Consider the following 26,822-nt stretch of genomic DNA (forward strand, 5'->3'; position numbering starts at 1 on the left):
AAACTTCCCTGGACACTCGAACCCCCTCGTCTCCGCATGGATCTCTGGGGAAAAATGGATTCAGTTAATCCTGTGGTAGAGCGCAACCTGGCTATCGAGTTTATAAATACAAGTTGGAGTCAATCCTTGCATATATATGCGGATGGGTCTAAAGAACCCTCTCTAGGAAGGACAGCGGCAGCGATATGTATCCCCAATGTCCGTGTGGTCAGGGCTTTTTGGTTAACCGATCATCTTTCAGTTTTCTCGACGGAACTATTTGTAATCGTCCGAGCTATGGAATGGATAATCGAGTTCAATCCTCTTAGTGCAGTTATCCTCTCAGACTCACTTTCGGCATTACAGGTGCTGGAATCCTTATATTACAGGGTGGCTGCAGGTATGACTTGGCCCTAGAAGCTTGGCATTTGCATAACATCATGAACTGGAGGGGTCTGGTGGTGGATTTGTGCTGGATCCCTGGTCATGTGGGCATCGGGGGGAATGAGGCCAGTGACTTTGCGGCAAAACATGCCCTCAGAATGGACAATGTCACCCAAATCCCCTTGGGACCTTCAGAAATCATTAGTCTGGTCAAGGACCGTATTGTGGGAAAATGGCAATGTCAGTGGGACTCCTGTACGAAGGGGAGATTTTTTCACAAGGTGCAGTCGGAGGTGGTTCCGCTGGTTAAGCTCCCCAGGCTCTCCCGGAGGGACCAGGTCGTGCTTTGTAGAATAAGACTCGGGCACTGTCGCTTAAATGCATACCTCCATAGAATTGGATGTCACCCAACGGGGTTCTGTGATGTGTGCAGAAAACCTGAAGATTTAAATCACTTTTTCTAAATTGCCCTCTGTATGGGGAATCGAGGCAGCGTCTCGTACGGTGTATAAGCGTTATGGGGATAACGGTGTTGGACCTGCAGGTGATGCTGCGGCGGATGAACTGGAAGCACCCTCAACTCTGTAAGGCGGTATTAAAATTCCTGAACGAATGTGGGAGACCAATTTAAAATGTATCTGCCTTTGAAGGGCTCTGGCTGTAGGCGAGTTTGATCAGATTCTGGTGCGTGGTGTGGATAGAGCCTCCTGGCTCTGACAGTGCCGTTAAACCCTCAACAACAACAACAACAACAACAACAACAACAAAAAGTTGGTTCCACAGGTGGGAAAATAACAGGAATGAATCAGTTGAGGTGAGCAGTGAGTCTGGATTTTTGGAGTTTCACCAGAAAGGTGTTGTTGGCAGACCGCATGCACCTTGCAGAAACCTGGGGGACCTGAATCTCAGAAATTGCAGAAGGTGCAAATCCAGAAGGGAGTTTAGGGGTTTTGGTTCGGCTTTATCCACATGTCGTTGATTCCACAGCTGCTCCTTCAGAAGGGCATCTGGTAAGGAAAGAGTATTGATTACAGGGGATTTTAACTTGCCAGGGATAGATTGGATCCAGCAACAGGGAAAGGGCAGAGCTGAAGATTTCCTCGATCTAGTCCAGGGTTGTTTTTTAATCCAGTTTGGAGATAAGCCCACGAGGGGGAGTGCAGTATTAGACCTCCTTTTAAATATCGAGCGCAATATGGTGGAGGAGGTTTAGGTCGGGGAGCGTTTAGGATCAAGTGACCATAATATAGTGTGTGCAATATATTTTTTTAAGAGTTATGGAGTTCAGCATAGCAGAGTAAGGCTATTAGGTTTCAGGATAAAGAGGATTTTCCACAGTCAGTGAGATCATTGATGAATATTAGGAAGAGGATGGGGGTCGAAAACTCTGTCTCTTCCCTCCAGGTCTTCAAAACAGCTGTTCACTACCATCTCATATATTCCCCCATCCAAAACCATAATATTTTCTACCCCTGTTAATCCACCCTATTCCCACCCCCTTCAAATTACCTGCTTTCCTTCCTGAAAGCCCCTGTCGTGTCCATCTTGTTTACCCCATGTATCCTACCCCATCCCTCCATTCCACAGATCTCCTAATGAAACTCTGCTCCCGACTCTGTGTATTAGCTTTGTTATGCGAGCCTCGGAAATGTATACAAAAAAATTAAAAATTAAAAACACTGCTCACTGCTCTCTATTCTTTATCTTCCGTCTGCTATGCAGCATAAGGCCCGAGCCAAAGCTCTCCACACTTTCCTACCTTGGGCTAGATGGTGTGCATCTTCCTCTATGAATCCCACCTTCCATTCGATCCTTCTCCACTGTTTGCTACTATCTAGTCTACTCACTGGCCTTCCAGTGTTCATCCTGATTTGATGCTGTCTAGTTTATGGCCATGCCATGACTCGTTTATATTCCTGCCATAACATGAAGAGCTGCAAAATACTGAAGGAGTCGCTTTGCCGATGGCAGGAATAATGACATTTTAGAAGTGATTGCATGCCTGAGTAGAGGTGAGCGATGCTATTCTGAACAAGGGTTAACCCTCCGCTGATTGTCAGGATTTTAACCTAATTTAGATCCCCAGGGATTTTTGCCAATGTCAATAAAATGAGCAACTTCTGGGAGGCGGATTATGCAGCAGGCATGTACAATCATAAGTAGTAAGGATCTACTACAAATGGAGGTAGGTGTGTGTGTGTGTGTGTGTGTGTGTGTGTGTGTGTGTGTGTGTGTGTGTGTGTGTGTGTGTGTGTGTGTGTGTGTGTGTGTGTGTGTGTGTGTGTGTGTGTCCATGTGAGTGTGTGTGTCCATGTGAGGGGTACTTTTTGTGTCGATGGATTACTTGCGTATATTCATGAATTATCCATCCATCCATCTATTGGGACCATACTCTGTACAGAGCATCGGTGCTGCCGAAGCAGTCTCCTGGGATATTTGGCGCAATCCTGGACAGGTTGCCACTCTGGCACAGGATACTCAAATGACTCAATCATCCTAGCAAGCTGGTACTCATTTTGCTGACCTCAGAAGGATGACAGGCTGAATCAACCCAACCTGGTATTAATTCAACAGCAAAGCAGGATTTGAACTCAGGACCCTAGGACCCCAAGGAGGAGGAGGAGGAGATTGGGACCATACTCTGTGCAGAGCGTTGGTGCTGCTTAATCAGTCTCCTTGGCTATTGGGCACAATCCTGGAAGGGTCGCCACTCCGACACAGTATACCAGCATGCTGGCACTCATTTTACCGACCTCGGAAGGATGACAGGCCGAGTTCGTCCCACCTGGTATTAATTCAACAGCTGAGTGGGATTTGAACTCAGGACCCTCGGATCAAAAGCTCGCCATCCGAACCATTAAGCCAACACCAGGCATCATTAATTAGGCATTTCTGGAATGTACCTTTTGACCCTTATGACTACTGAGACCGCCTTCGACCATTAAAGACCCTGAAGACCCCGAGGACCCAAAAGTGCCTGAGGACGCATAAGTCCCAAAAAGTACCCAAGGACCTAAAAATTCCCCGAGGACCCAAAACTCCTAAAAGCTCCCGAGGACCCAAAACTCCAAAAGTTCCTAAGGACCCAAAGGTCCCTGAGGACCCAAAAGTTCCCGAGGACCTAAAAGTCCCAAAACTCTCCGAGGACACAAAAAGTCCCCAAAAGTTCCTGAGGACCCAAAAGTCCCTAAAGTCTTTTTTCCCCAGGACCAAAAAGTTCCAAAACACCCTAAAGTTGTCAAGGACCGAAAAGACCCAAAAGTTCCCGAGGACACAAAAGACCAAAAAGTTCCCGAGGACACAAAAGACCAAAAAGTCCCCAAGGACACAAAAGACCAGGATCTAAAAGAACCAAATATCCAAAAGACCCCGAAGAGCCATGAGACCATGAGGACCCAAAAGACCCAGAGGACCCACAAGACACTGCAGACCCTTTAAGACTCTACTATAAATGGATGAGGTGTGTGTGTGTGTGTGTGTGTGTGTGTGTGTGTGTGTGTGTGTGTGTGTGTGTGTGTGTGTGTGTGTGTGTGTGTGTGTGTGTGTGTGTATCATGTTTTTGTGGAGTTCCACTTTAGCGTTCGTTCTGATGTGGAATGTAAAACACCAAAATGATCGTCATGACCTCCTGAGTTGATTAGGCTAATTAACTACAAAAATCCATGAGAATTCTCATGTTTTATACGCACGCCATGTTAGGGTATATGAAGCAACTTAATACATCTTTTGACCATGCCATGGCATTCGGATTACAAAATAAACAAGAAAAAAAGCAATCAGAGATTGCAAACCCTCGCCAAGACTTCTTTTGAGTGGTGTATTTTTGCATTTTTTTTTCCGTAAATCCAATATGGCTGCCAAACCATGTGACCTATGACATCATATGTGTGAATGTTTTGTTCCTCGTGGATAGGTGGTCATGCCTGTAAAGTTTCGCCTCTATTTGTTCAGCCATTTCAGAGAAGATTTTCGAAGGTTTTTTTGTACTTTAAAACAATAAGGCTGCTGAATCACAAGACCGATGACGTCATCAATTTTCTTTTTCTGTGGACAAATTTATCCTGAGATGACCCTCAAAAATTTTCATACGGATCGGATGTAGCATTCTACATATCCAATTATGACGTCATAACAAAGGCAACAATGATGTCATCAAAAAAATCACACCTTCCCCATGAGTACTTGCCATGTGCCAAGTTTCAATGTTTTCCTTCGTGAGGTTTTGGAGATAGAGGTCTAAAGATTTTACTGTTTTTCAAACATGGCCACCACACCACGTGACTTATGACGTCATAATTATCATTGAAACATTAGGCCTATACATGAGTATTCGCTCCTATGGTGAAAATTTCATCTCGATCCAACAAGCAGTTGCGGAGAAAAACACAAGTTCTGTGCGGACAGACAAACAATGAAATGGACCCAAATGTAATACCGTCTCCTCTGGCGAAGGTAACAAGTCAGTAAAATATGACAGTGGTGAATAAGAGGCAATCCCTGAGACTCAGCCTCCTATCGCAGGATGACAATTACATGGAGAGCTGTAGATTACGCAGTCTGAAGAAGGGAAAGCTTTGAAGCAAAAGCACCAGTCCACATGGGAACTCATCACTTCGGATGAAGACCTTGACAGGTGAAGACCATAAACTCCACAGAAATCACTCCTAAATCTGACCACAGATGTAAATTGGAGTTTTACCTGCTAATCGATCAGCAGTTAGAATGTGGGACTTTCCTCCATGAAAAGACATGTTCTAGGAGGACAATCAGTTACTTATTTTCTCAAGATCTGCAAAGAGAGGTGCTGCCACAGCCTTCCTAATGGAGGGGTAAGGAACACAAGTAGCCAACGACACTTGACTGAATCTGGCTAAATGTTTTTTCAGAGCGAACCCAATATCGAGTCAGAGTTGTCCTGGTATAATTTGTAACTTGGAAACTATTGTGTATAGAGTGGAAAAATCCATAGAGTGGTGTGATGAATATCCCAGTTATGCAGAGAAGTCACAACTTATTTACACCACTAAAATATTGCTTCCACAATGCTTCATTGAGGGAGACCAGCCTCTTGGGTTCACCTCGATCTTTGCAGCCATTTCAGAGAAGATTTTTGAACGTTCTTTTTTTAAACAATATGGCTGCGAAATCACGTGACCGATGACGTCCTGATTTGTTTTTTCTGTGGACCATTTTATTCCTCGATGACCCTCAAGAATGTTTATACTGATCGGATGTGGAATTCTACATATGCAATTATGACGTCATAACGAGGGCACCTATGACGTCATAAAATAATCACACTCATTCCCCATGAGGAGTACTTGCTATGTGCCAAGTTTCAAAATTTTCCTTGGTGCGGTTTCAGAGATTGAGGTCCAAAGTTTTTCTGTTTTTCCAATATGGCTGCCACACCAGGTGATCTATGACATCATAATTATGATTGTAACGTTCTACATGAGGAGTCGCACCATTGGTGAAAATTTTGTCTCAATCCGACAAGTGTTTGCAGAGAAAAACACGAAAGTTCTGTGCGGACAGACAGACGAACGGACTCAAATGCAATCCCCTCTCCGAATCCTTTGGCGAGGGTAAAAATAAATGGGAATCCAGGTTAAAGCACAGCCGAGGGGTTAAAGGGGTGAAAAAAGACACGTTCATTTACTGGAATGGATCAATAGTGAAATAAGTTAATTACAGGTCCATTACTTGCGTCGTCCACCTCTATCCAGAGTGTTGGGATTCCAATCCCATCGGTGCTGTTTGATTAACACGGTTTATACTGGATACTGAACAAGAGGGTTCCTCTGTCATACAACAAGAGACGATCGAGGCCATGACCAGTTAAATTAACTCGTTCTGAATTGCAGAAGATGCAATAAGAGAAAGAAATCATTCCTTTGAACCTTTAATGCCGACCAAGTTACCCGATACACCTTGACAGAGGTTAGAGACAGACCTGTTCACACTGAACAACAGCAACTTCTTACTCAGAGTTTAGATTACAATTTCTCACAATATGTGGCGTTATGACAACTCACCCCCACAGGGTCAGCAGAGGTAGTTGTTCATCTGAAATCAATCTTCACCCTACATGGCATTCTGGAAACACTCGTTACAGATAACGTTCCACAGTTTTCAGGGAGAAACATTGCAGCCTTTACAGTGGTTTGTGGGTTCAGCCATGTGACCAGCAGTCCCAAGCACCCTCAGAGCAATGAAGAGGCAAAGCGAGCTCTTCAGACAGTAAAAAAAAAAAAACCTCCTGAAGAAAGCAGCTGAGCCGTATAGAGCATTGTTCTTGTACAGAGCAACTCTGCTGTGGAACGGATGCAGCTCAGCACAACTGTTCATGGGCGTAGGTAACACGCCAATGCACCCATCTTTCCAGCAATGTTGGATCCAGTTCTTCCGGACAAAAGGACAGTGGATCTCAAAGAAAGGGAGACGATGTGGATGGATACAAAGTGCTTCAACAGGAGATACGAGTGAGAAACCTGGGCAAGCTCACACCAGAGAGGGAAGTGTGGCTCAAAATGCAAATGTTCAAGGCATTGTGGTGTCTGCACATCCAAATCCTTGTGCCTACCTGATCGACGTGGCCCACGGGACAGTCAGGAGGAACCAGCATAACCTGGTGCCTATGCAGGTGACGGAAAGTAACACTGGAGAATCCAGATCATCGGACCAGTCATTGGAGATGGCACCGGCTTCACCGTCACCGACTTCACCAGCACTACTCTTGCAAGCAAATGTGTCACATCCACCACCATCAGGACAAGGTCTGGGGGAGAGCTAATCAAGCTTCAGACTTGATCTGTGAGGGACTGATGTTGATAGTTTCTCAGTATTAGAAATGTCAATCTCCCAGGTCTAAATAAAGGGAAAACAAGTGGAGCGACATTCAAAGTATACTGTCCCCATGCCAAATAAATAAATAACATATCCTACAGCGCGCGGAATTGCTGGCGTGCCTTCAGCACCTGGGGATGTCTCCATGCAGCACATGAAGATGGAGTTAGGATGGAGTGGTGTACAAAAATTGATTGATTCATTGATTAATTGCATAATTAAATTAATTAATAACAATCGTAAAAGAATTGATTTCTTAATTAATTGGCTAATAGCATACCTAAACTACCACTGTTTCATATGAATCTGTAACTTTTTAAAAGTTAAGTAATTAATCGATTGATTGATTAATCAAATCAAAAATACCCTTTATAGCTAAATCACTTGGTCACTATCGTGTCCAAATGTCAGCTTCCAAGCTCAAAACATGCCTGAGATTTTGCCCAGATGAAAAAGAAAACAAATAAGTAATTAATAAATCGATAATAATTAAGTAACGAATCAATTAATTGGTTAATGAAAATTTTTTTTTTTTGCCAAAGCACTTGTTCACTATTGTATCCAAATTTCAGTTTCCTATCTTAAAAGATGGCTGAGATATTGCCCAGACAAATAAACAAGAAAACAAAGTGAAAACTGGGTACGCCCTTTCGGTACGCGGCATCACTGGGCGCTGAAGGCCTTCGGCACCAGGCGATGATGTAGTGCAGCACCTGGAGATGGAATATTGAGGGGTGGTGTGCAAAAGACATATGTAGTGCAGAGCTTGAGTGCAAAGCTCGAGTTGGGAGAGGTCTTCCAGCACAAGGGCAGAATAATCCTTCAAGACCTGTAGAGCCAAAGGTAGTCCACCCTTTGCTCTCAAAAAAAGGCAGATCTGGTATTATGCACATGTACATGTCACAGGATGTGATGTGACATCAGGTAGGAGTCTGGCAGGCTGAGCTGGAGAGATGTACGTGGAGTCGTTAGCTCTTGGTCAGAGCCTCATTCCCAAGTTATGAATTGTATGCTTTATATTGTAATAGAAGTTAAACCTTTGCTGTTGTTGAATCCTTTAAAATGCCCAACATGACAGGGATATGCCCTGAATAGCATCAGTGATGGGATCTCATAGCTCAACCAAGGACTGTGAGTGAATGGCATAAACTCTTTCCTTAATGAAACCTCACAAAGCAACATCATAGGGAGTCAGGCCAAGCAATGGGTTCACCATTGCCGATCCATTTGTTGGAAAACGTTGAATTAAGGAATTCATCAACATCTCATGAGAAATGTGGTGGGGCACAATCTTGTTGCATGCATCTTGAATCCAACTTTCATTTTTCAACATAGTTGATGCACCAAAAATTTCAGCAGTGACAGAGTATCCCTCAAAAATTGACCATGATGAAAGAGGATGCCAAGAGACACGACACATTTACTTTTGGTGTCTCAAATGGGTTGATAAGTTTGTTGCAGCTTCTCTTAAGCTCAAATTATGGAGTTATTCTTGTTTACTCTTCCAGACATGTCTAAAGAGGCCTCATTTGAAAATTCAAGTTTTCGCAGCAATTTTTCATCTCCCCTTCACCTCACTCAGAGAAGGTGACAAAAGTCAAGTCTTGCTTGGTAATCTCAGGCTCTCAGCTCATGCAGCACTTGAACATGATAAGCATTAAAGTTGAGATCTTTCTTAAGAATGCAATGTGTGCTTGTTTTTGAGAGATTCAATTCCAACGACACTCGGCACACACTCTTGCTTGGACTGTTCATAGCAGCATCATTCACTCGCTCAATGCCATCCCTTGTTCGAACACTTCGCTTCCTTACCCGATTAGATGTTGCTGTCAACACCCTCTTTTCTAAAAACATATTATGAACGTGTGCAATGGTTTTTCATCTTCGAAGGTGCCTCTGAAAGTAGCATTGGTATTCTCGCTGTAAAATCATGACATTTTTACAAACTTCCATTCATGCCAGTAATTTATGCCTTTCCTCCAAACCATTTCTCAAAACTCAAACTCAAAAAAAAGAAAACTAAAGTTACTTAAAGCAAGTTACAAAGTTACTTAGTTCCCATGTTTCCTCCGAAACAAAAGTTCAAATACTACTCGAACTCTTCCATCTAAGTTTCAACTGGAAAGTTGTGTATGCTTGTTGTATTCAATAAATAAAAATGGGTATATGTTCAAGAGAAACCCTTTTTATTGGCTTACCCAACAATCTCCTGGTACCAACTTTTTTCTACCATGAATCGTTAAACATTTTTGTTGGGATCATAATCATGGACTCTCCTCCTTTGATACAGTAGATTCAGAGGGTATGTTGCACACTACCATGGCTTTTGTCCTTTTTAAATTCATTTATTTCTAGTCATACGTTATTTCTGCTTATTTGGGGGCCGTGGTTCTTCTTATTCCTTCTTGAGATCAAACATTCGTGGATTTTGGTTGATACTGTGCTGCAGCTATTTATATCCATAAAGATTGCTGTGCAAAAGCATGGACAATGCTAATTTTGAATTTCAACTTCATTTATTGCAGACAAGCAGTTGTTTGGACTGACAAATGTGTTTGGAAAAATAACAGGTTGGGGTGAGACAACCAAAAATGTTCGTCCGACGACCCTTCAGGAGGCAACAGTTCGGTTACACGTAAGTTGATGAGCACAACATTGTTTATTGTACGTGAGTTTTGGTGCATCTCAGAAACACTGATGGATGGTGAGAGACTTGTGGTACATATTTAAATCCTTGTGTAATACTCGTATATGCTGATTTCAATGTTCCTTTATAAATGTGGATTTTATTTGGAAATGATAAAAGCTATGCCTTTAGCATGACCTTCACACGTGAAGGATGGAGTCATGTGTGACACTGCTGTGAAAAAAGTGTAATATCTTAACACCCTCTTCACTGAAAAGCCCAAGGTCCCCAATCTCTCCCTTCACCACACAATATACTTCTCTGTTGCGTATGCGGACTTATCTACCATTAAAGTTTTGAAGTTTCTTGTTGTTATCGTCACCTTCTCTGCAATTGATCCCAAACGTTTGACATTTGTAATTGTCAAGACTATGCTCCTATCCTTCCTTCTTTCCTTGCTCTTCTCCAAGTCATTCCCAAATGCACAGCTGCCTTTATTACAGAATTTTGCAAACGTCACCCACACCCTATTCACATGGCGGGTTCCAAGTCTAATCGACTCAACTGCAGACCAGTCAGCCTCCTTCCCCTCATAAATAAAGTATTGGAATTTATCATTGCTGCAGAATTTGGGCATTATTTGAGGACCACCTCCCGAAATCATGGAAAGTTGCAAATGTAACCTCGGTTCTTAGAATATTGTGCCAAAATTGACATAAATATGGCAAAGTAATTTAATCAATCATGGCGACAGACTTCAAGACTCATTTCCTCGCCAATTCTTTGATCATCAATTTGACTTCCGTCCAGATTATTCTGCCCAGTTCCAAGCTCTACATGCTTTTTCATCGGTCTCAGGAATGGATGGATTACTTCAATTTCAACCAATATCTCAGTTACTGGCCATTTCCTGTGCACATTTGATTTTGGCTGGCACATCAGCCTGATTTGCAAACTGTCATCTAATGTTATCTGGGCCCCCTTCTGGGCTCATCATTAAATTTGCTGAGCACTCATAAACAGTGGCTTGTTTTTGGTGGTGTTCTATTCCCAGCTCAACACCTTAAGGCTGGTATCCCTCAATGAAGCATTGTGCAAGCAATATTTTATTGGTGTAAATAAGTTGTGACTTCTGCATCATGAAGATATTCATCACATCACTCTATGGATGATTCCACTCTGTACACAATAGTTCCCAAGTAACCAACGATACCAGGACAACTCTAACTAGATATTGGGTTAGCTTTAAAGAAATTTAGCCAGATTCAGTCAAGTGTCGTTGTTTACTTGTGTTCCTTACCCCTCCATTAGGTATGCTGTGGCAGCAACTCTCTTTGCAGATCTTGAGAAAATATGTAACTGATTGTCCTCCTAGAACATGTCTTTTCATGTAGGAAAGTCCCATATTCTAACTACTAATCGATTAGCAGGTAAAACTCCAATTTACATCTGTGTTCAGATTTAGGAGTGATGTCTGTGGAGTTTATGGTCTTCACCTGTCAAGGTCTTCATCCGAAGTGATGAGTTCCCATGTGGACTGGTGCTGTTGCTTCCAAGCTTTCCTTTCTTCAGACTGTGTAATCTACAGCTTTCCATGTCATTGTCATCCTGTGATAGGAAGCTGAGTCTCAGGGATTACCTCTTATTCATCACTGTCATCTTTTAGTGGCTTGTTACCTTCACCAGAGGAGAGGGTATTGCATTTGGGTCCGTTTGATTGTTTGTCTGTTTGGCTGCACAGAACTTTAGTGTTTTTCTCAACAACCGGTTGTCGGATCGAGATGAAATTTTCATCACAGGAACAACGACTCGTGTGTAATGTTTCATTGATAATTGTTATGACATCAAAAGCCACGTGGTGTGGTGGCCATGGTGGAAAAACAGAAAAACTTTAAACCTCTGTATCTCTGAATCCTCACCAAGGAAAACATTGAAATTTGGCACAAGGCAAGTACTCTTCATAGGGAATGTGGGACTTTTATGATGTTATCGGTGCCTTTGTTATGACGTCATTGGATATGGAGAATGATACATCCGATCAGTATGAAAATTTTTAAGGGTCATCTCGGGATAAATTGGTCCACAGAAAAAAATTATCAATGACGTCGTCGGTTATGTGATTCGGCAACCATATTGTTTTCTTTAAAAAACCTTCGAAAATCTTTTCTGAAATGGCTGAACAAATCAAGGCAAAACTTTACAGGCATGACTGCCTGTCCATGAGGAACAAAACGTTCACACAGATGACATCGTGGGTCACATAGTTTTGCAGCCATATGCCATATTGGATTTACCCTAAAAACCTATAAAAATTTCTTCCCCAGAATGGCTGGACACATCGAGGGGAAACTTCACCACAAATGTTCCCCAAGCCTTGGGGATACAATGGTATTCACGAAAATTGATGTCACATGGTCTGGCAGCTATATTGAATTGAGTGAAAATATTTTAAGAATTCTTTCTCTTGAACCGCTTCATCAATTGATGTAAAACTTCACAATTATGATCTCGTGGTGATGGTGCACATATGTTTTAAATTTCAACTGAATCGGATGCATGGTGTAGCAGCCAGAATTATTTACTTTTTTGAATGCATTCTTTTTGAGTTTCTTTTTTGAATAAAGCTCACTTGGCTGTGCTTGGATGGGTATGAGGGTAGAAGAGTAGCACCTGAAACCCGAATCCTATCCAAGTTCCTCTTGTTGACTCCATCTTTGCTTTTTAATTATGTAACACATCAGTACACAAAAACCACACAAAATACACTGCAAAAAAAACTACACAAACACCACACAAAACAAGTTCTGGCAAGGGTCTGCAATCTCTAATTGCTTTTTTTCTTGTTTTGGTCTTGTGCCTTCTACCGTCTCACACCCCTCTGCCTAATCCTCACACCCCTTTTCTCACACTCCATTTAGCTTATGTCTATTCCACCAAAATCCAATACCTTGTTATCCACTTCTCAGTGCGAAAGTTAATGGTCACTCAGTTTATTCAGCAACTTTTTTCTTGCATTTGGGACAACCTTCCTAAACCTGGTGGCTCATGGTCTTTCCTCCAAGATTGAAGTCTGTTTCCCACTGCCTCCATGTGTGTTCCCATTTATATGCCCCTTGGGACCCTGTACTCTTTTCTAGTGGAATTCCTGTCCTCACGTTTTGATGCATGGCTGTACATTCTTGCTTTTCTGTTTTCCCCTCGCTCCCATTTCTGTGAGATGGCCCTTTCCTCGTTGTTGTTTTTTATTCACCTATTGATACCTGCATCTAAAAAGGACAGGTAACCACACATAATTTAATGCCGAGAACTGAATGCCATCCATCCCATGGTAAATATTCTTCATCACCTACGTTGTTACAAACTGAATGAACAGCACTACAAATGTTATTCACCACCTTTATTTTGAGACATTCATCCAAATGTTTTTTTTTTAACCAAAGCTATGAATGGTAAGTGTGAAAGGGGTTTATTGTCTCTGAGTCTGCATTCCTTCTGACATTTGCTTTATTTTATTTTTTTCCTAAGTTATCTTTTAAATGTTGAGAAATGGATCATATTCTTAATACAATATAAAGTATCTGTTTTTTAATGGTTTATTCATGTGGAATACGTTATTTTTATATTTTCAGGAGAATGAAAAGTGCATTGAAGCATTTTTGGAAAATCCGCAGAAAAATCGTGAAGACGCGGAAAAGATGATCACAGACAACATGATTTGCGCTGGATCCATTGGGGATACCAGTAAAGGTGGGTTATGAACATAAAATGTTTAATTTTTTTTTAATGATACTCTAATATGAACTTTCAGAAATACTGGGTCACCATTTACAAAAAATAGAATAGCTGTTGTCCAGACATGTCTCGTATGTGGATCTGAGGGAGTTCGGAATTGAGGGAAAAGGAAGGGTGGAAAAATCGGAGGGTCCAGTCAAGGTTTTTTTTTTGTCAGAAAAAAATACATTGTAAAAGAAAGGACACAATAAACAATTATCTTGATTAAAAATAAATTATTTTGCAAAATCTATGGCAACATGCAGACAACAAAATATTGTTACGTGGCAGGGATTGAGGGGGTGGGGGAGGGATCCATATCTATAGATAGAAGTGTGGACCATGTGTTCCAGTTAGTTGGATTTACTCCTGCATTCGAGATCTGTCAGGGGAAAGTCATACACAACATATACACTGAGGGGGCAGTGATTGTAAACAATAGAGCAGAATAGTGGAAGGGTGTCTGTCTCGTGTAAAACCGTTACAGGTGAGGCCAGGTGAGGACTTTGGCACAAAAGACACCAGGAAAACACATAACATTTATAATGGGCACCCTAATAAGCCATTTGGCCAGAGAACTGCAGGCCACAGTTGTTATGTTTGGTTCTTTTATTAAGTGCTTTGTTCCAGTTCATGACATGTGTTTGGGTGGACAGTTTGTGTTGCTGTAAAGTGAGTGGGGGTGGGTGCTTTATGGCAGGCAGAGAGAGAGAGAGAGAGAGAAAGAGAGAGAGAGAAAGAGAGAGAGAGAAAGAGAGAGAGAGAAAGAGAGAGAGAGAGAGAGAAAAAGAGAGAGATGCCTTGTTTGAAAGTATGTACAATGTGCTTAACAATCATCTTCTTTTGTTCACTTAACTAAAGTTGTTGGAGTCAGGTTTTTACGTCATAACATTGGCGATGAGGAGAGCTGAACTTTTGCTCTGACCCTTGCCTTCTTTCTGGCTTTATCCGGTGAACCGCCTATTCCCTGGAACTGCTGGATCTTATCCTTTCAGACATACAGCTTGTACTTGGCCTGGAGGGTGTGTGTGGTGCCCGCAAACATGCTCTGCTGTTGCACTGCCTGGGAACTAAGGGACAACACTTTTTTCCACATGACACTTTGGCACCACCCAGAGCATTCTCCTTCAGCAGTTCACTTTTCGACAATGGGGCCATTAGTCGGGTGAATCATTTTTATAGTTTACGGCTACATTGCAGGAGGAAACGGCACTGCCATATCAATTCGGAGAGCTTCATGGTGAAATGATTTGGAACTCACTTATTGAAAGAAACTTCCAGTGTGCAAGTGCATGAGATACTATTGCTTGAATTCCATGATTTTTCTCTGATCAAAGCCATTCTATTAACATGCCTGGTGTAGTCTGCTGCAACATGTGCTGCTAAAATTGCTGAAGCTCCCTTACCTTCCACAGTTACTGAGCCTGCAGTGCAGAAAGGTCAACCTGCCTCACCACAACAGGACACAGACCCTTACTTCATTGTCCAGCAAGTGCAGCAATGACCTGTAGGCAGTTCTGTGAAAACTGTGAGTCTACCAGACAAGAGTCTACCTTGACTGCCTGGCATAGGGGCAAACCTGCAGATCTACCTTGACTGCCTGGCATGGGGGCAAATCTGCTGATCGACCTTGACTGCCTGACATGAGGGCAAACCTGTGCAAACTGCAATAAGCAGAATCACTTTGCCAGATGGTGGTGCTCCACTCCAGCAGCAGCTCCTGCCCAGCAACCATACCCAGCACTGGCCACAATCCACACTGTTGTCTCGAACCCGGCTGGTTTTAAGATGTGTGCTGTGTACCTCAGCGTTGACTGCCTCCCCTTGCTCTTGGAAACTGGGGCCAAGGTGTCACTGTTTAATCTTGACACCTACAAGTGGTTATTTTTGCACCTCCCACAACAGTGTCCCTCCACTGCTCTGTGTGGTCGGTTACGGACAGGCCAATTTCTAAATCCTGGGTTCCCCGCAGCTGCCAGTGCATGATGGTACCAGTTCTCTGTGGGCCTTCCCATTCCATGTCACGTACAAGAGAGCCAACCTCATGGGTCTCAACCTCTTCATGTGGCTTGGCTTCTCCCTGACCAACAAATGCAGCACGGACATCCTGCAGGTTGCTTTTTCGCAGCAGTAACAATTTGATGGTCTTGGCTGCCTCTCTGCCTTCATTCACCAGCCAAAGTCAACCCTTTGGTGTCCCCAGTGATCCAGCCGCCATGCCACATTCCCGTTGCTCTGTAGGATCAAGTGACAGCCGAGCTGAAAGCCCTGCTGGATTCTGGGATGATTTACCCAACAATGCTTACGCCTTGATCTCCAACCTTGTAATTTATTTTGGTATACATAGTCATGGCTCATGGAAAAGTGAGTGCACTGAACGGATCAGGACGTAACAGACAAAAACAGTACGCAAAACACGAAAAACAGGATGCAAAGGGAACAGTAGAGACAAAAACAAAAGGAGCAATAGTGAGAGGGGGAAAACACCAACAGCAGAGTTGGGGGTCAAGATCGAAGGAGATGGAGAACAAGTAATGGGTGTGGGGATGAATGGGAGCAGGAGAGGATGCATGGGGTGGATGCATAAGGAAACTCCAATAAGGGAAAACTGGAAAGAGGAAAGATTCCAGTGGGTTAACAAAGGTAGACAATATCATGGTTTTGGGTTGGGGATGAATTGCTGTCTTAAAGTCCTGGAGGGAAGAATGAGATCGAAGAGGATATGGAAGTTGGTTCCACTGGCAGGGAAAAGAAGGAACAAATTAGTGGAGGTGAGCAGTAATCCTGGAAGTTTCACCAGAAGGAGGTTGTTGCTGGAACCTGTGAGCATTTGCAGAGACATGGGTGGTGTGGGGGGGGGGCAAAGCACGGAAAGAGCAGAGGATGCAAGACCAGAAAGGAGAGGTGCTCGAAGACATAGAGACCACCAACCTGTCTGCAATGGTGAAGGGATAGGCCCATAGCCTCAGCTTCATTGCGGTACATTCCAATAATCTTCAAGGCCTTGGTTTCCACAGCATCAAGCTCAGCAAGGTGTGAGGCAGGGTAGCCAGCCAAGAGTGGAGAGCAGGACCCCATCAAGCTGCGGATGAAGGCCTTGTAGGTGGACAGAAGTTCAGGTGTGTAAAAGAAGGACTTTGTATGACAGAAGATGCTCTGTCGGTGGCTGGCTTTGGAGACCACCTTTGAAATGTGGTTTGCCCCCTTTGAAATGTGGTTTGCCCAAGAAAGATCATGGCTGATAGTGAGACCCAGGAGTTTGAATGACTAAACTTCTTCAAGAGGATTGTTAAAAAGTAGATGGGAGGGTTTGTCAAATGGTCCTTCCAGAGAGAGTTTATGAGAGTTCGAGATTCGAGATGAGAGTTCAAGATGTTCACAATATTTTTCATTTTTTAAAACGTGACAAAAATTCTTTGCAGGTGATTCTGGTGGACCACTCGTCATGAAGAAGAATTTTCGCTGGATTCAGGTATGAACTTGTTTGCTTTAAATTTTGTTTTTACAGATCAGAGTGGCAAATACAGGGTAATCCACAATTAAGTTCCTATCTATAACTACGAGTATAAGAGAGAGATTTGTGTGTGTTGCCATTTTTCTCAGAGATGGCCAAACAGATCTTTCTCAAACTTTCAGAGGTTTATCAGTGAGTGTCAGGGAGTGTTTTAGGCAAAAAATAGTTTTTGAAAATTTTGAAAATTGGTTGGATTTTTTTTTGTTTAAATCACTCTCTTGTGCTTAAGCCTTTTTAGCTGCGTGAAAGGTAATAGTAAATGATCCGAGACCCCATTCCTTAAGGGGCTATCACACCTTGACGTTTTAGCCAGCGTATGGCAAGGTCTCAAAATGTATGGAAAACGCTGGCGTACGCTGAACTATTGATGTGTTTTTTTTAAGTTTTGGGCGTATAATAACGTGTTGGACGTATGCATAACGTATTTGTAATGTACACAGAACGTTTTAATCACATATAGATAACTTATACCAACGAATGCTGAGCATGTTGTCGGCGTTCACAACCTATGCCCAACGATAGTCGAACTTATGCATAGCGTGGAAGCGTATCGCCGACGATCACATGGAGTAGTCTATTAAAAGGCTGCGGCTCGACGATTCAAATCATAACTGCACCAGACATCGAAGTGTGAAGCCGCTGTGACACCTTGACGTTTTAGCCAGCGTATGCCGACGTATGAAAAATTTGCCGAACCAAGCTGGCACACGTCGAATACGTTATGGGTAAGTTTTGTATACGTTAAGAGCATGCTGGCATACGTCGTAGTTTTCTGGCATGCGTCGTCATACGCCGAGTACGTCGAGAAATTTTCAGCATGTTAAATGCCAAACATGAGATCAGAGCCATCTTCCTGGACATAGCGTGAGCTTTCAATCTGGTGTGACATGCTGAACACTGCTCACCATGGTATCAAAGGCAATCTCCACGCATGGCTCGTGGACTTCCTCTCCTGTCGCAGTCAAAGCGTGTCTCTTCATGGAATTTTCTCATCTCCTCTTCCAGTCCAGGTTGGAGTTCCTCAAGACAGTGTTCTGGGCCCTATGCTTTTTCTGGTTTTCATCAATGATCCTTCTGATTCTCTGGAAAATCCTCTTTAACTCTTTGCTGATGACTGCACCCTCTACTGTACCATCTCTCTTCCCTCTGATTGGCAGGCAGCAGCCTCTTCACTCTCTGCAGACCTGGATAAAATCACAAGCTGGTAAAACACTTGGAACATGTCTTTCACACCCTCACTACATCTTCTCTGAAATCTACATCTACATCACTACATCTGACATCTTCTTCTTCACACTACACTACATCTTTCACACCCTATCTGAAAGGACTGTCTGGACCCCCCCCCCCCCCTTCGACTTTCTCAACAATCCCCTTGAAGAAGTCCTTTCATTCAAGCTTTTGGGCCTCACAATCTGCCACGATCTTTCCTGGGAAAGCCACATCTTCAAGCTGGCCTCCAAAGCCAGTCGCCAACTGGGCATCCAACATCGTGCAAAGTCCTTCCTTGGCACACCTGAGCTTCTAACCATTTACAAAGCTTTCATCCACAGTCTGATGAGGTACTACTTTCTCCACTGGGGTGGTGCTCCTGCCTCACACCTAGCTCGACTTCACGCTGTTGAAACCAAGGCTTTTAGGATCATTGGTATCTCTCACGATGAAGCGGCGTCTTTGGATCTCTCACTCTCTCACCAGAGGCAGGTCAGTGGTCTTTCTGTCTTCTACCGTCACCTATCCGGCCTTACCCCTTCTCCCCTCCCCCCCCCACTCTGTCTGTGCTCTACTCCCTCTCTACTCTCTACTCAAGAATCACTGCTCACTTTCACTCTTTCATTCCTCTTTTTTTTACCGCCTCTGGAACAAACTCCCACACTCTTTTCAATCCCACTCCTCCCTCCAGGTCTTCAAAACAGCTGTTCACCACCATTTCATATCTTCCCCCTTCCAAAACACGATCTTTTCTACCCCCCTTTAATCCACCCCAAACCCACCTCCTTCAAATTCCCTGTTTTCCTTCCTGAAAGTCCCTGTAGTGTCCATCTTGTTTATCCCTTGTGCCCCACCTCATCCCTTTCCCTTCCCCAGTCTCTGCTCCCCACTATTTTGTGCTTCCCTCTCCCACCCCTTGTCTCCTGCCTTGTTATATGTTCTGTGTGTTAGCTCTTACAGGATCCTCGACATGGCATGCAAAAAAATAACAATTTATTCACACGATTTTTAAAGGGTGAAAGTAAATATTTATTTATTTTCTCTTAAAATCAGTTGGTGAAAACACGATATCATCTATTTATTACAAAAGCAAAAATGTCAGAATTTTTCTCTTCCCCTCTGCACTGTATTCTCCATCTGGGGGGGGGGGGTGGCGGACTGATGCAACATGGTGTTTCACGGAGGGGAGGAGGCACTTGACCTCAAAAATTTCTCTCATGTGCGTACGTGAACATCTACATTATAAAATGAGCCGTGTCTGTCTGTTTGCCCTGCTATAACTTGAGAACAACAACACGGATTTTCAATGAAACCAAGGACGGTGGATTCAGGGAACTCCAGGGAAGGTTTGTGATACAAAAAAATAAATAAATAAAGGACGGTTTGTGTACGGGTATGTGGGCACATGTGGTGAAACCGCAAACGCCACCTTGCGACGCTAGTCATCCCCGCATGGAGGGCAGGATCTCCCAGGAATCCGTTTTTGTTCTTGCCCCACCGATTAGCCATTGCAGTAAAGGTTGATATTCCCCTCAGCGAAGCGACACCCAAGACACCCAACACCGTCTCTTTACATCCTAATTTTTGATGTTTTTTTTTTCTTCTAGCTTCCAATGTCTTTGATAAAACAAGGACTTATGCATATTTCTTGAGAGATTCACATCCATGCTGTATATCGTATATCGTTACATACTGTATATCGTATATGCAGTGTATCGGCATGTTGTTCAAGTTATGTTAATTCCCATACATGTCATCGGTTTCCCTTGAACCAAACAATCTCGAGAGTCCCATCAATCATTTTACAGCCGCGTCCTTCTGGTTCAAACTCTGCTGGCTGCTGCATTTTGTGCCACTTAATTGGATTGTTTCTGTTTCTGCAACAAAACTGCTTCAACCTAGCATTCCGTGAAGTCATGATGTAACGAATTTTCGGGTATCCACACTTCCAAAGTCCTAAAACTCCTACCCACTAGCCACGACTGTTGAACCTTAAGACATGGGTATTTGGAATGCCTGATAATATATTGTTATGGATCTGGGGTTCGAGTCTCATCACGAGGGGAAGCATTCAGGTGCCTCTCAAATGCCCTGTCCTGAGGCGACCAAGCACGGATAACTCCGCGCGCCGGCAAGTTGCGAATCAACCATGAGCGCCGATTGGTACCGCCAATCCTGGCAGGGTTTCACTCCGTGTGGGTACCTTACCTGTGGATGGCGACATCTAGGGTGGTCTTCTGCCCTCAATGCATACTCAAGTGAACTTACACATCAGGTGCAGCCAATCGGAGCTGCCGAGTACGCACCAGCTAACAGGACCCAATCGGTGGGGTAAAACTTCCCGGCTTCACTACATGCAGACTATCCTGCATCAATGAAGGAAAGGACGTGACAAATTGGGTACATTTATAACAAGCACATTTATTTTTAAAGCTAGGGTGAGGAAAAGCATGTGTACAATAAGCAAGGGATTTCAATGCACAGCAATAGGTACAGCAGGGGAAAGCAAGGATTCATGGGGTGTGGCAAAAGGGAGAGGGAAACTGAATTGGGTCTAATGGTGCGTAGTAGGAGGAGGTGTAATGTAGTATGCGGTGAGGAGCGATGAAATGTGAAGAGGAAGGTGTAAAGATGTGGCTCAGAGGATTGTGTGTCCAGTGCTGTTCCATGTAAATGTGTATTGTGTAGTGTGTGTTACCTACTCTTTGTTATGTTAATACTCTCATCTGTAACCTCCCTCTTATACTATGGACTTGAACTAAATTTTCAATTCAAAGATATGCAAATGATCTCATGAGTTTTCTAAATATTACACAATAATTAGTTGTTCAAAACTTAGAGTTCGAATGAACACAGGGGACCTGAAAATATGAGGGTGTTAAAAAAGTATCCTCAATATATTTTTATTTAAATAATATAACCACAATTGAGCATGAACAAGAGCATCATATTTCCACATCGTCCCCCTCCTTTTCAACACACAGTCCATCGGTTCACAAGCTTCTGTATGCCCTTAGAAAAAAATATTTTTGGCTGAGTGATGAAAAATATATGCACCGCTTCTTTCATTTGTTGGTCACTGGCAAAGTGGTGGCCTCTTAAAGCGTCTTTGGGTCGATCAAACAGGTGAAAGTCTGAAAGGGGCCAGGTCAAGACTGTATGGAGGATGCTCCAACACCTCATAGTTCAATTTCCAGAGGGTTTCCACAGAATAGATGGCAGTGGGTGGACGGGCATTGTCATGCAACAATGCAACACGTTTTGACAGTAGCCCTCAGCGTTTCCATCGAACAGCTGTTTTCAACTGGTCCAGGAACATTTCACAATAATGGACACTGTCTACCGTTGTGCCACCCTCTTGATAGTGTTCCAAAATTTGGCCTTGTGAGTCTCAGAAAAGTGTGAACATCACTTTTCCGGCCGATGGTTGACGTTTGAACTTCTTTTTGACTGGTAATGTTGGATGTTTACACTCCATACTCTGGCGTGTGCTCTCTGGCTCGTAATGGTGGATCCATGTCTCTTCTCCAGTGACGATGTGTCTCAAAAAAGCATTCTCTTTATGATGAAATCAGTTCAAAAGGCTTTGGCAAATTGTCACATGGTTGCGCTTGTGCTCTTCTGTGAGTTGTTTTGGAACCCACCTTGTAGAAACTTTATGAAAGCAAAGTCGGTTGTTGATGATTTAATGTGCAGAAACAATACTGATGTTCAGATGTTGTGCCACTACATCAATAGTCAACCGTCAGTTATCCAGAATTATGGCACGGACTCGTTCAACGTTTTATTCGGTTGTGGATGTGGATGGGCATGCAGATTGTTCATCATCAGTGACACTCTTGCCACCGTTTTTTTAACATGGTCATCCAATCGTACTCACTCCACTGCGGTAAAGCATTGTTCTCATATTGTGCTGAAAGTCTTCATTGGATTTCCACCCCTGGTACACCTTCAGCCCACAAAATTTGTGTCACTGCATGCTGCTGCTCTTTGATGCAAACATCCAGCAGAGCGGTCATGTTAACTCCTTTACAACGACTCAAGTACTGACTGCTCAATAGTCTGGGATCCAAGGGCCAAAAATGTGCAAAATAACACTTTTGATGTGACATCCCTGCTGTAAAATTTTTGGCACTTGAATCATGTTTGTGGGGGTGTAGGACACCAGAAAAGTGACTTGGGCAATTTGGATCGGATTGCGCAACTTCTCCAGGGACGATTTTTTTTAACTTCAGCCGGCAAATCCCAATATCGAAAAAACTAGGGATAGGGGAAATGCAAATCCCTGTATCTCCTGAACCCTGCATCTCACAGTAACAAAGCATCTCACAGTCACCACTCATTCTTTTTGGTAGAATGTCAGCTTTCAAATGATGTATAACAAAATTTGATTGGATGACCTCTGGGGTCAGGGGAGGTCAAAAGGTCACACAAAGTAGGTCATGCTGAAAATCTAGGCCTTACATTAAACAAATTGTAATTTTGCTGCTATGAGAATTTTATTTTGAAAACCCTTGGCATAATAAATTGTTGTGTCCTATACATGCCTCTGATGTTTTTTTAAAAAGGAAGGTTAGGATTAAATAGCATCTTGCCACTCTATTTAGTGCTATTTCTTAAGCTATTTGTGGAAAAAACAGAAACCGAAAACCCAAAATCTTGGTTTTGGATGCCATAAGATTTTTTCACAGTAATTGATAATGTGACCTAAAACTTTGTACAGCACAATATCTAAACATATGAATGCATTGGTAAAACAATGTTACAGTCATTGTCTATTCGATACAGCATGAGCCCCAACTTCGGGGGGTGGGGGGGGGGATGTAAGTGTCCAGCAATTACTGTGTTGTTACTGTGATACAGTGGTGGCAGAAGAGTCATTGCTTTTCGCATCCATGTATTCCCTGCACATTTGTGAGATATTCATGGACTCCTGACTGTAGGGAATAGACACTAACTCTTATACTAGCCATTGAATGGATTTTTTAAAGTCTGGGCTATAGTAGCTGGAAATTCTGTACGGCATACATGGACTTGCAAAGTCTGATTCACTCTCAGCCACGAAAAAGTACTATGTTATGGAGTACGACACATGGTAAACAGGATGAAAAGTTTATTCATCACCATCACTGTCTTCACCCATTAACCGTCCACACTTATCTTGGTCCCCATTGCAGGTGCATGCTGTGATGCATGGCACACCCGCTTTTTCACATGAGCAGTTCCTCAGACAGCTCGGCGTTTTCTTGCATTTGCAGAAAGACAATTTCGCAATGGCAGGTTTTGATGACTTTTTCTTCACGATTGGAAGCAACCTGTCATCTTCCACATACCAACCATATTTATCAGGTGGAAGAAGGACTGGGTTGGCAAGTGTGGCCTGTTTGTACAGGCTGATCTGGCAGAGATCTTAGAACGTGACGGTGAAACGCGTCTTCAGTTGGAGGCAGAGATCGCAGATCCCTTTTGCTGGAAGCAAATAAATGAGCACGGAGTTTATCTAAGGACGTATTAGTCTGCTCTGCCATAAAGATCACCAAAAAAGCTGCGAGCTTCACTGGTCAACTCACCATTCTGGCCTGAATCAGCGAGGACAAAACTCGAAAATGCTGGCATTTTGCCTACATGTTGTAGTTGGAGTTTTCTGTTACTGTCAACTTGATTTTCATCACTTTGTCTATGTCGTCTTTGGTCATTTTGTCATGATGGTCTGACTGTGGACAGTCCATGTGGACCATTTCTTTGACATACTCTGATACAGAAGTCAAAATTGGCAATGTTTTGATGTACTTCTCATGGGTAGCCTCATCCTGAGTTATTCCTTTGAACAGACTTGTCTTGCCCTCTTTATTGTATGTTTGTTCCAATGCTAAATCAGTCCAAACTCCATTGAAACCTCCCTCTGTTACATGGACACTAAAGTTCCCTGCCTCAAATGCCTGGTGCACTTCTGGTGCTGACTGAGAGAGGTTGTTCATTTTATTCAAATAAATTGGCAGGCAAGACATGTATTTGCTGTGACCTGAGGATACAGTGTATGGCAACATGTTTTGGGCCTCTTGCAAATGCTGCTTCCACAAGCCAACCCTCTCGGCATGGACGTATCACTTGATTATGAGTACCATTTCGATGTACATGTTCCAAAATCTAGCTGTCATGCCCAATGTGCACTCAAAGTCCCTCCAAAGGTTTTCTAGTGTTGCCAGATGTCTCAAGACCTCATCCACAAATTCCGAAACTTTCTGCTTGTCTTTCATAACAAGCGCATTTCTCAGATTTTCCAGCACTGATGACACTACAGAAAGGGCTTCAAAATCATTTTCTTTGGCCAGCCATCTCTCAAAGGACTCCCACTTGAGCATGAACATTGCTTCACAGACCCATGAATGGTACCGTACCATCTTGTAATAGTCCTTCCCACCCATTACTTTGTTAGCTGTGCCTCTCCCGCAGGTGTCACTTGAATCCAGTCGGTCTTCGATGCCACTCTCCTTCATGAAAAAGCCGATGGAGCCCAGGAAGTTTTGTGCAATGTGGAAACCTCCCCAAGCATACTATGACATCCTTGTATTTCTCCGGTTCTTTTACTACCAAGCCCTTTATTATATCATAGATTGCTTGGTCACAAGTGATGACCGTTTTTGGTTGCCCAAGCTTAAGGCTCACTGACATGAAGTAATCCAATGAGGTTTTGACAACATCAGGACTTGTGGGAGTTTTGAGATACAGTGGGCCATAACCAATTGTTGTTTTTGGCACTTCTTGCCCAGCACTAAGTTCGAAGAAACTCTTCCAAGTTGGAGAAGAAATAGACACGCTATCTTCTACAATGGTCATCATTTGGGTTGGAAACATCCGTAAAAGAAACCAAACAATGTTTTCATCGGCCAGAGTGGCACTTTCTTTATCATCACCCTGACAGATTTCAATACCATGCAATGATCTGGCTTGTTTTCTGTCCTTCAGCACAAGATTACTGTCCACAGGTGCAAACTTTTCTGGTGCATTGAAAGTTAATTGCCTTGTTTTTTTGACTAGAACCATTCCAGCCTGCTCAACGTCAAGTCTTTCTCAGTGCTGGTAAATGATATTGGTAGTGGCATCAAGGCTGCCACCATCCTCTGTGTCAGAATGGAAATTTAAGTTGTCTAGTGCATACTGTGTAAAATGCCCAGGAATAACGTTAGTTGGGATGAATATTCCTTCCCTCTCTTCTCTCCTAGAAATATAATTTGACACTGTTGTGAGGTATCACTGAGTGGTGGCATAACTAATGCCATTTCCAAATCTCTTCATCATTGTTATTAGGTTTTTGCTCCGTGCTTGTTTAAGAATATGAAGACCAACCCCAATGTGTTTTGGGAGTGGCTGGTTGCTTTAGTATCCCATAACATCCTGCGCTAAGTTCAGAACTTTCTCATTTTCGTATTCAGGAATCTGAACCTTTCCCCCTTCATCTGTAGTTTCATAACAGTTTGTTATCAACCATGCCAAATGATTATACAAATCTACAGGAACTTGATTAGATGCCTCTTTGTAAGAAATCTCAATTGCAGTCCCCTGAACTTTTTTTGCAGCCTGTTTTATTTCCATCTGCAAGTGCTTTGCCAGAGGATATGAACTACCTGATACATTAGTAATAAAATTGTCACCATCATAATCATCATCTGGCAAAAGTTGGCATTCGTCAACTTCAGCCTTGAGCCCCACAACCTCATCACAAAGTTTCTTGGTGGTCAAAGAAGAGGAATAAATTAGAGTTCCATTGTTCAAAGTAATGAGCTGAATGTCGGCGCCAAAATGATGATCTAAAAAAATAAAAACTGGAAGTGAACGTAGTATTCTTCTTACATTCGCTTCTGACTTTACCTATAACTTGTTGACAACTGTATGCGCAATTTCCGGTTTCTTCGGCCTGGATTCGGGATCAGCGAGCAAATAAAGTAAATGGCGATTAAAAATTATTTTTTGATAATGCGGGAAATATCTTGATTAAAATCAGTGGAGGAAATATACACCGTGTCTGATATTATTTGGGTCTTTCATGCCTCCGACGATGCCTTTATCTCCCGGCATACATCATTCCCCATGACAAAAACCGGAAGCAAAAAAACAAAAAACCGGAAGCAAAAAAAACAAGGAAACAAAATGGTCATAGCCAACGACATGGATTCCAAATTGCCAGGGGTATTGTGTTGTTGTTGTTTCCTATTCTCTCATGTGCACGCGTTAAGTATGAAGCTCACTGCTTTCGCTATAATGTTGAGGTAATATTTATTTTTTTAGATGAGATCCCGTTCTCGGCGGTGTAGTTGTCGTTGTGAAGGTAATGTTGAGGTAATATTAATTTTTTTAGATGAGATCCTGTTCTCGGCGGTGTAGTTGTCGTTGTGAAGGTAATCAGGTCAGGTCAGGTATGGGAGCATGTGCCAGAACAGCACGTCGCTGCGTCCACTTTCCGCCGGTACTCCAGGGGCCTCCGTCTGG

The 26,822-nt window shown here is 43.0% G+C and overlaps 1 protein-coding gene across 1 annotated transcript in view; it reads left to right on the top strand.

Moving 5' to 3' along the window:
- Positions 1-26,822, top strand: part of LOC147035612 (complement factor B-like) — a 155,648-nt gene that overhangs the window by 119,976 nt on the left and 8,850 nt on the right. Inside the window, exons 15-17 of the mRNA XM_085845276.1 lie at positions 9,738-9,847; positions 13,468-13,585; positions 17,032-17,081. Coding sequence (XP_085701402.1) covers positions 9,738-9,847; positions 13,468-13,585; positions 17,032-17,081 — 278 coding nt within the window. The remainder of the gene's footprint in view (positions 1-9,737; positions 9,848-13,467; positions 13,586-17,031; positions 17,082-26,822) is intronic.

Source organism: Eptatretus burgeri, chromosome 1 (genome assembly GCF_056783735.1).
Source record: "Eptatretus burgeri isolate ZD-2024b chromosome 1, Ebu_testis_v1, whole genome shotgun sequence".
In the NCBI taxonomy this organism is placed as follows: domain Eukaryota; kingdom Metazoa; phylum Chordata; class Myxini; order Myxiniformes; family Myxinidae; genus Eptatretus; species Eptatretus burgeri.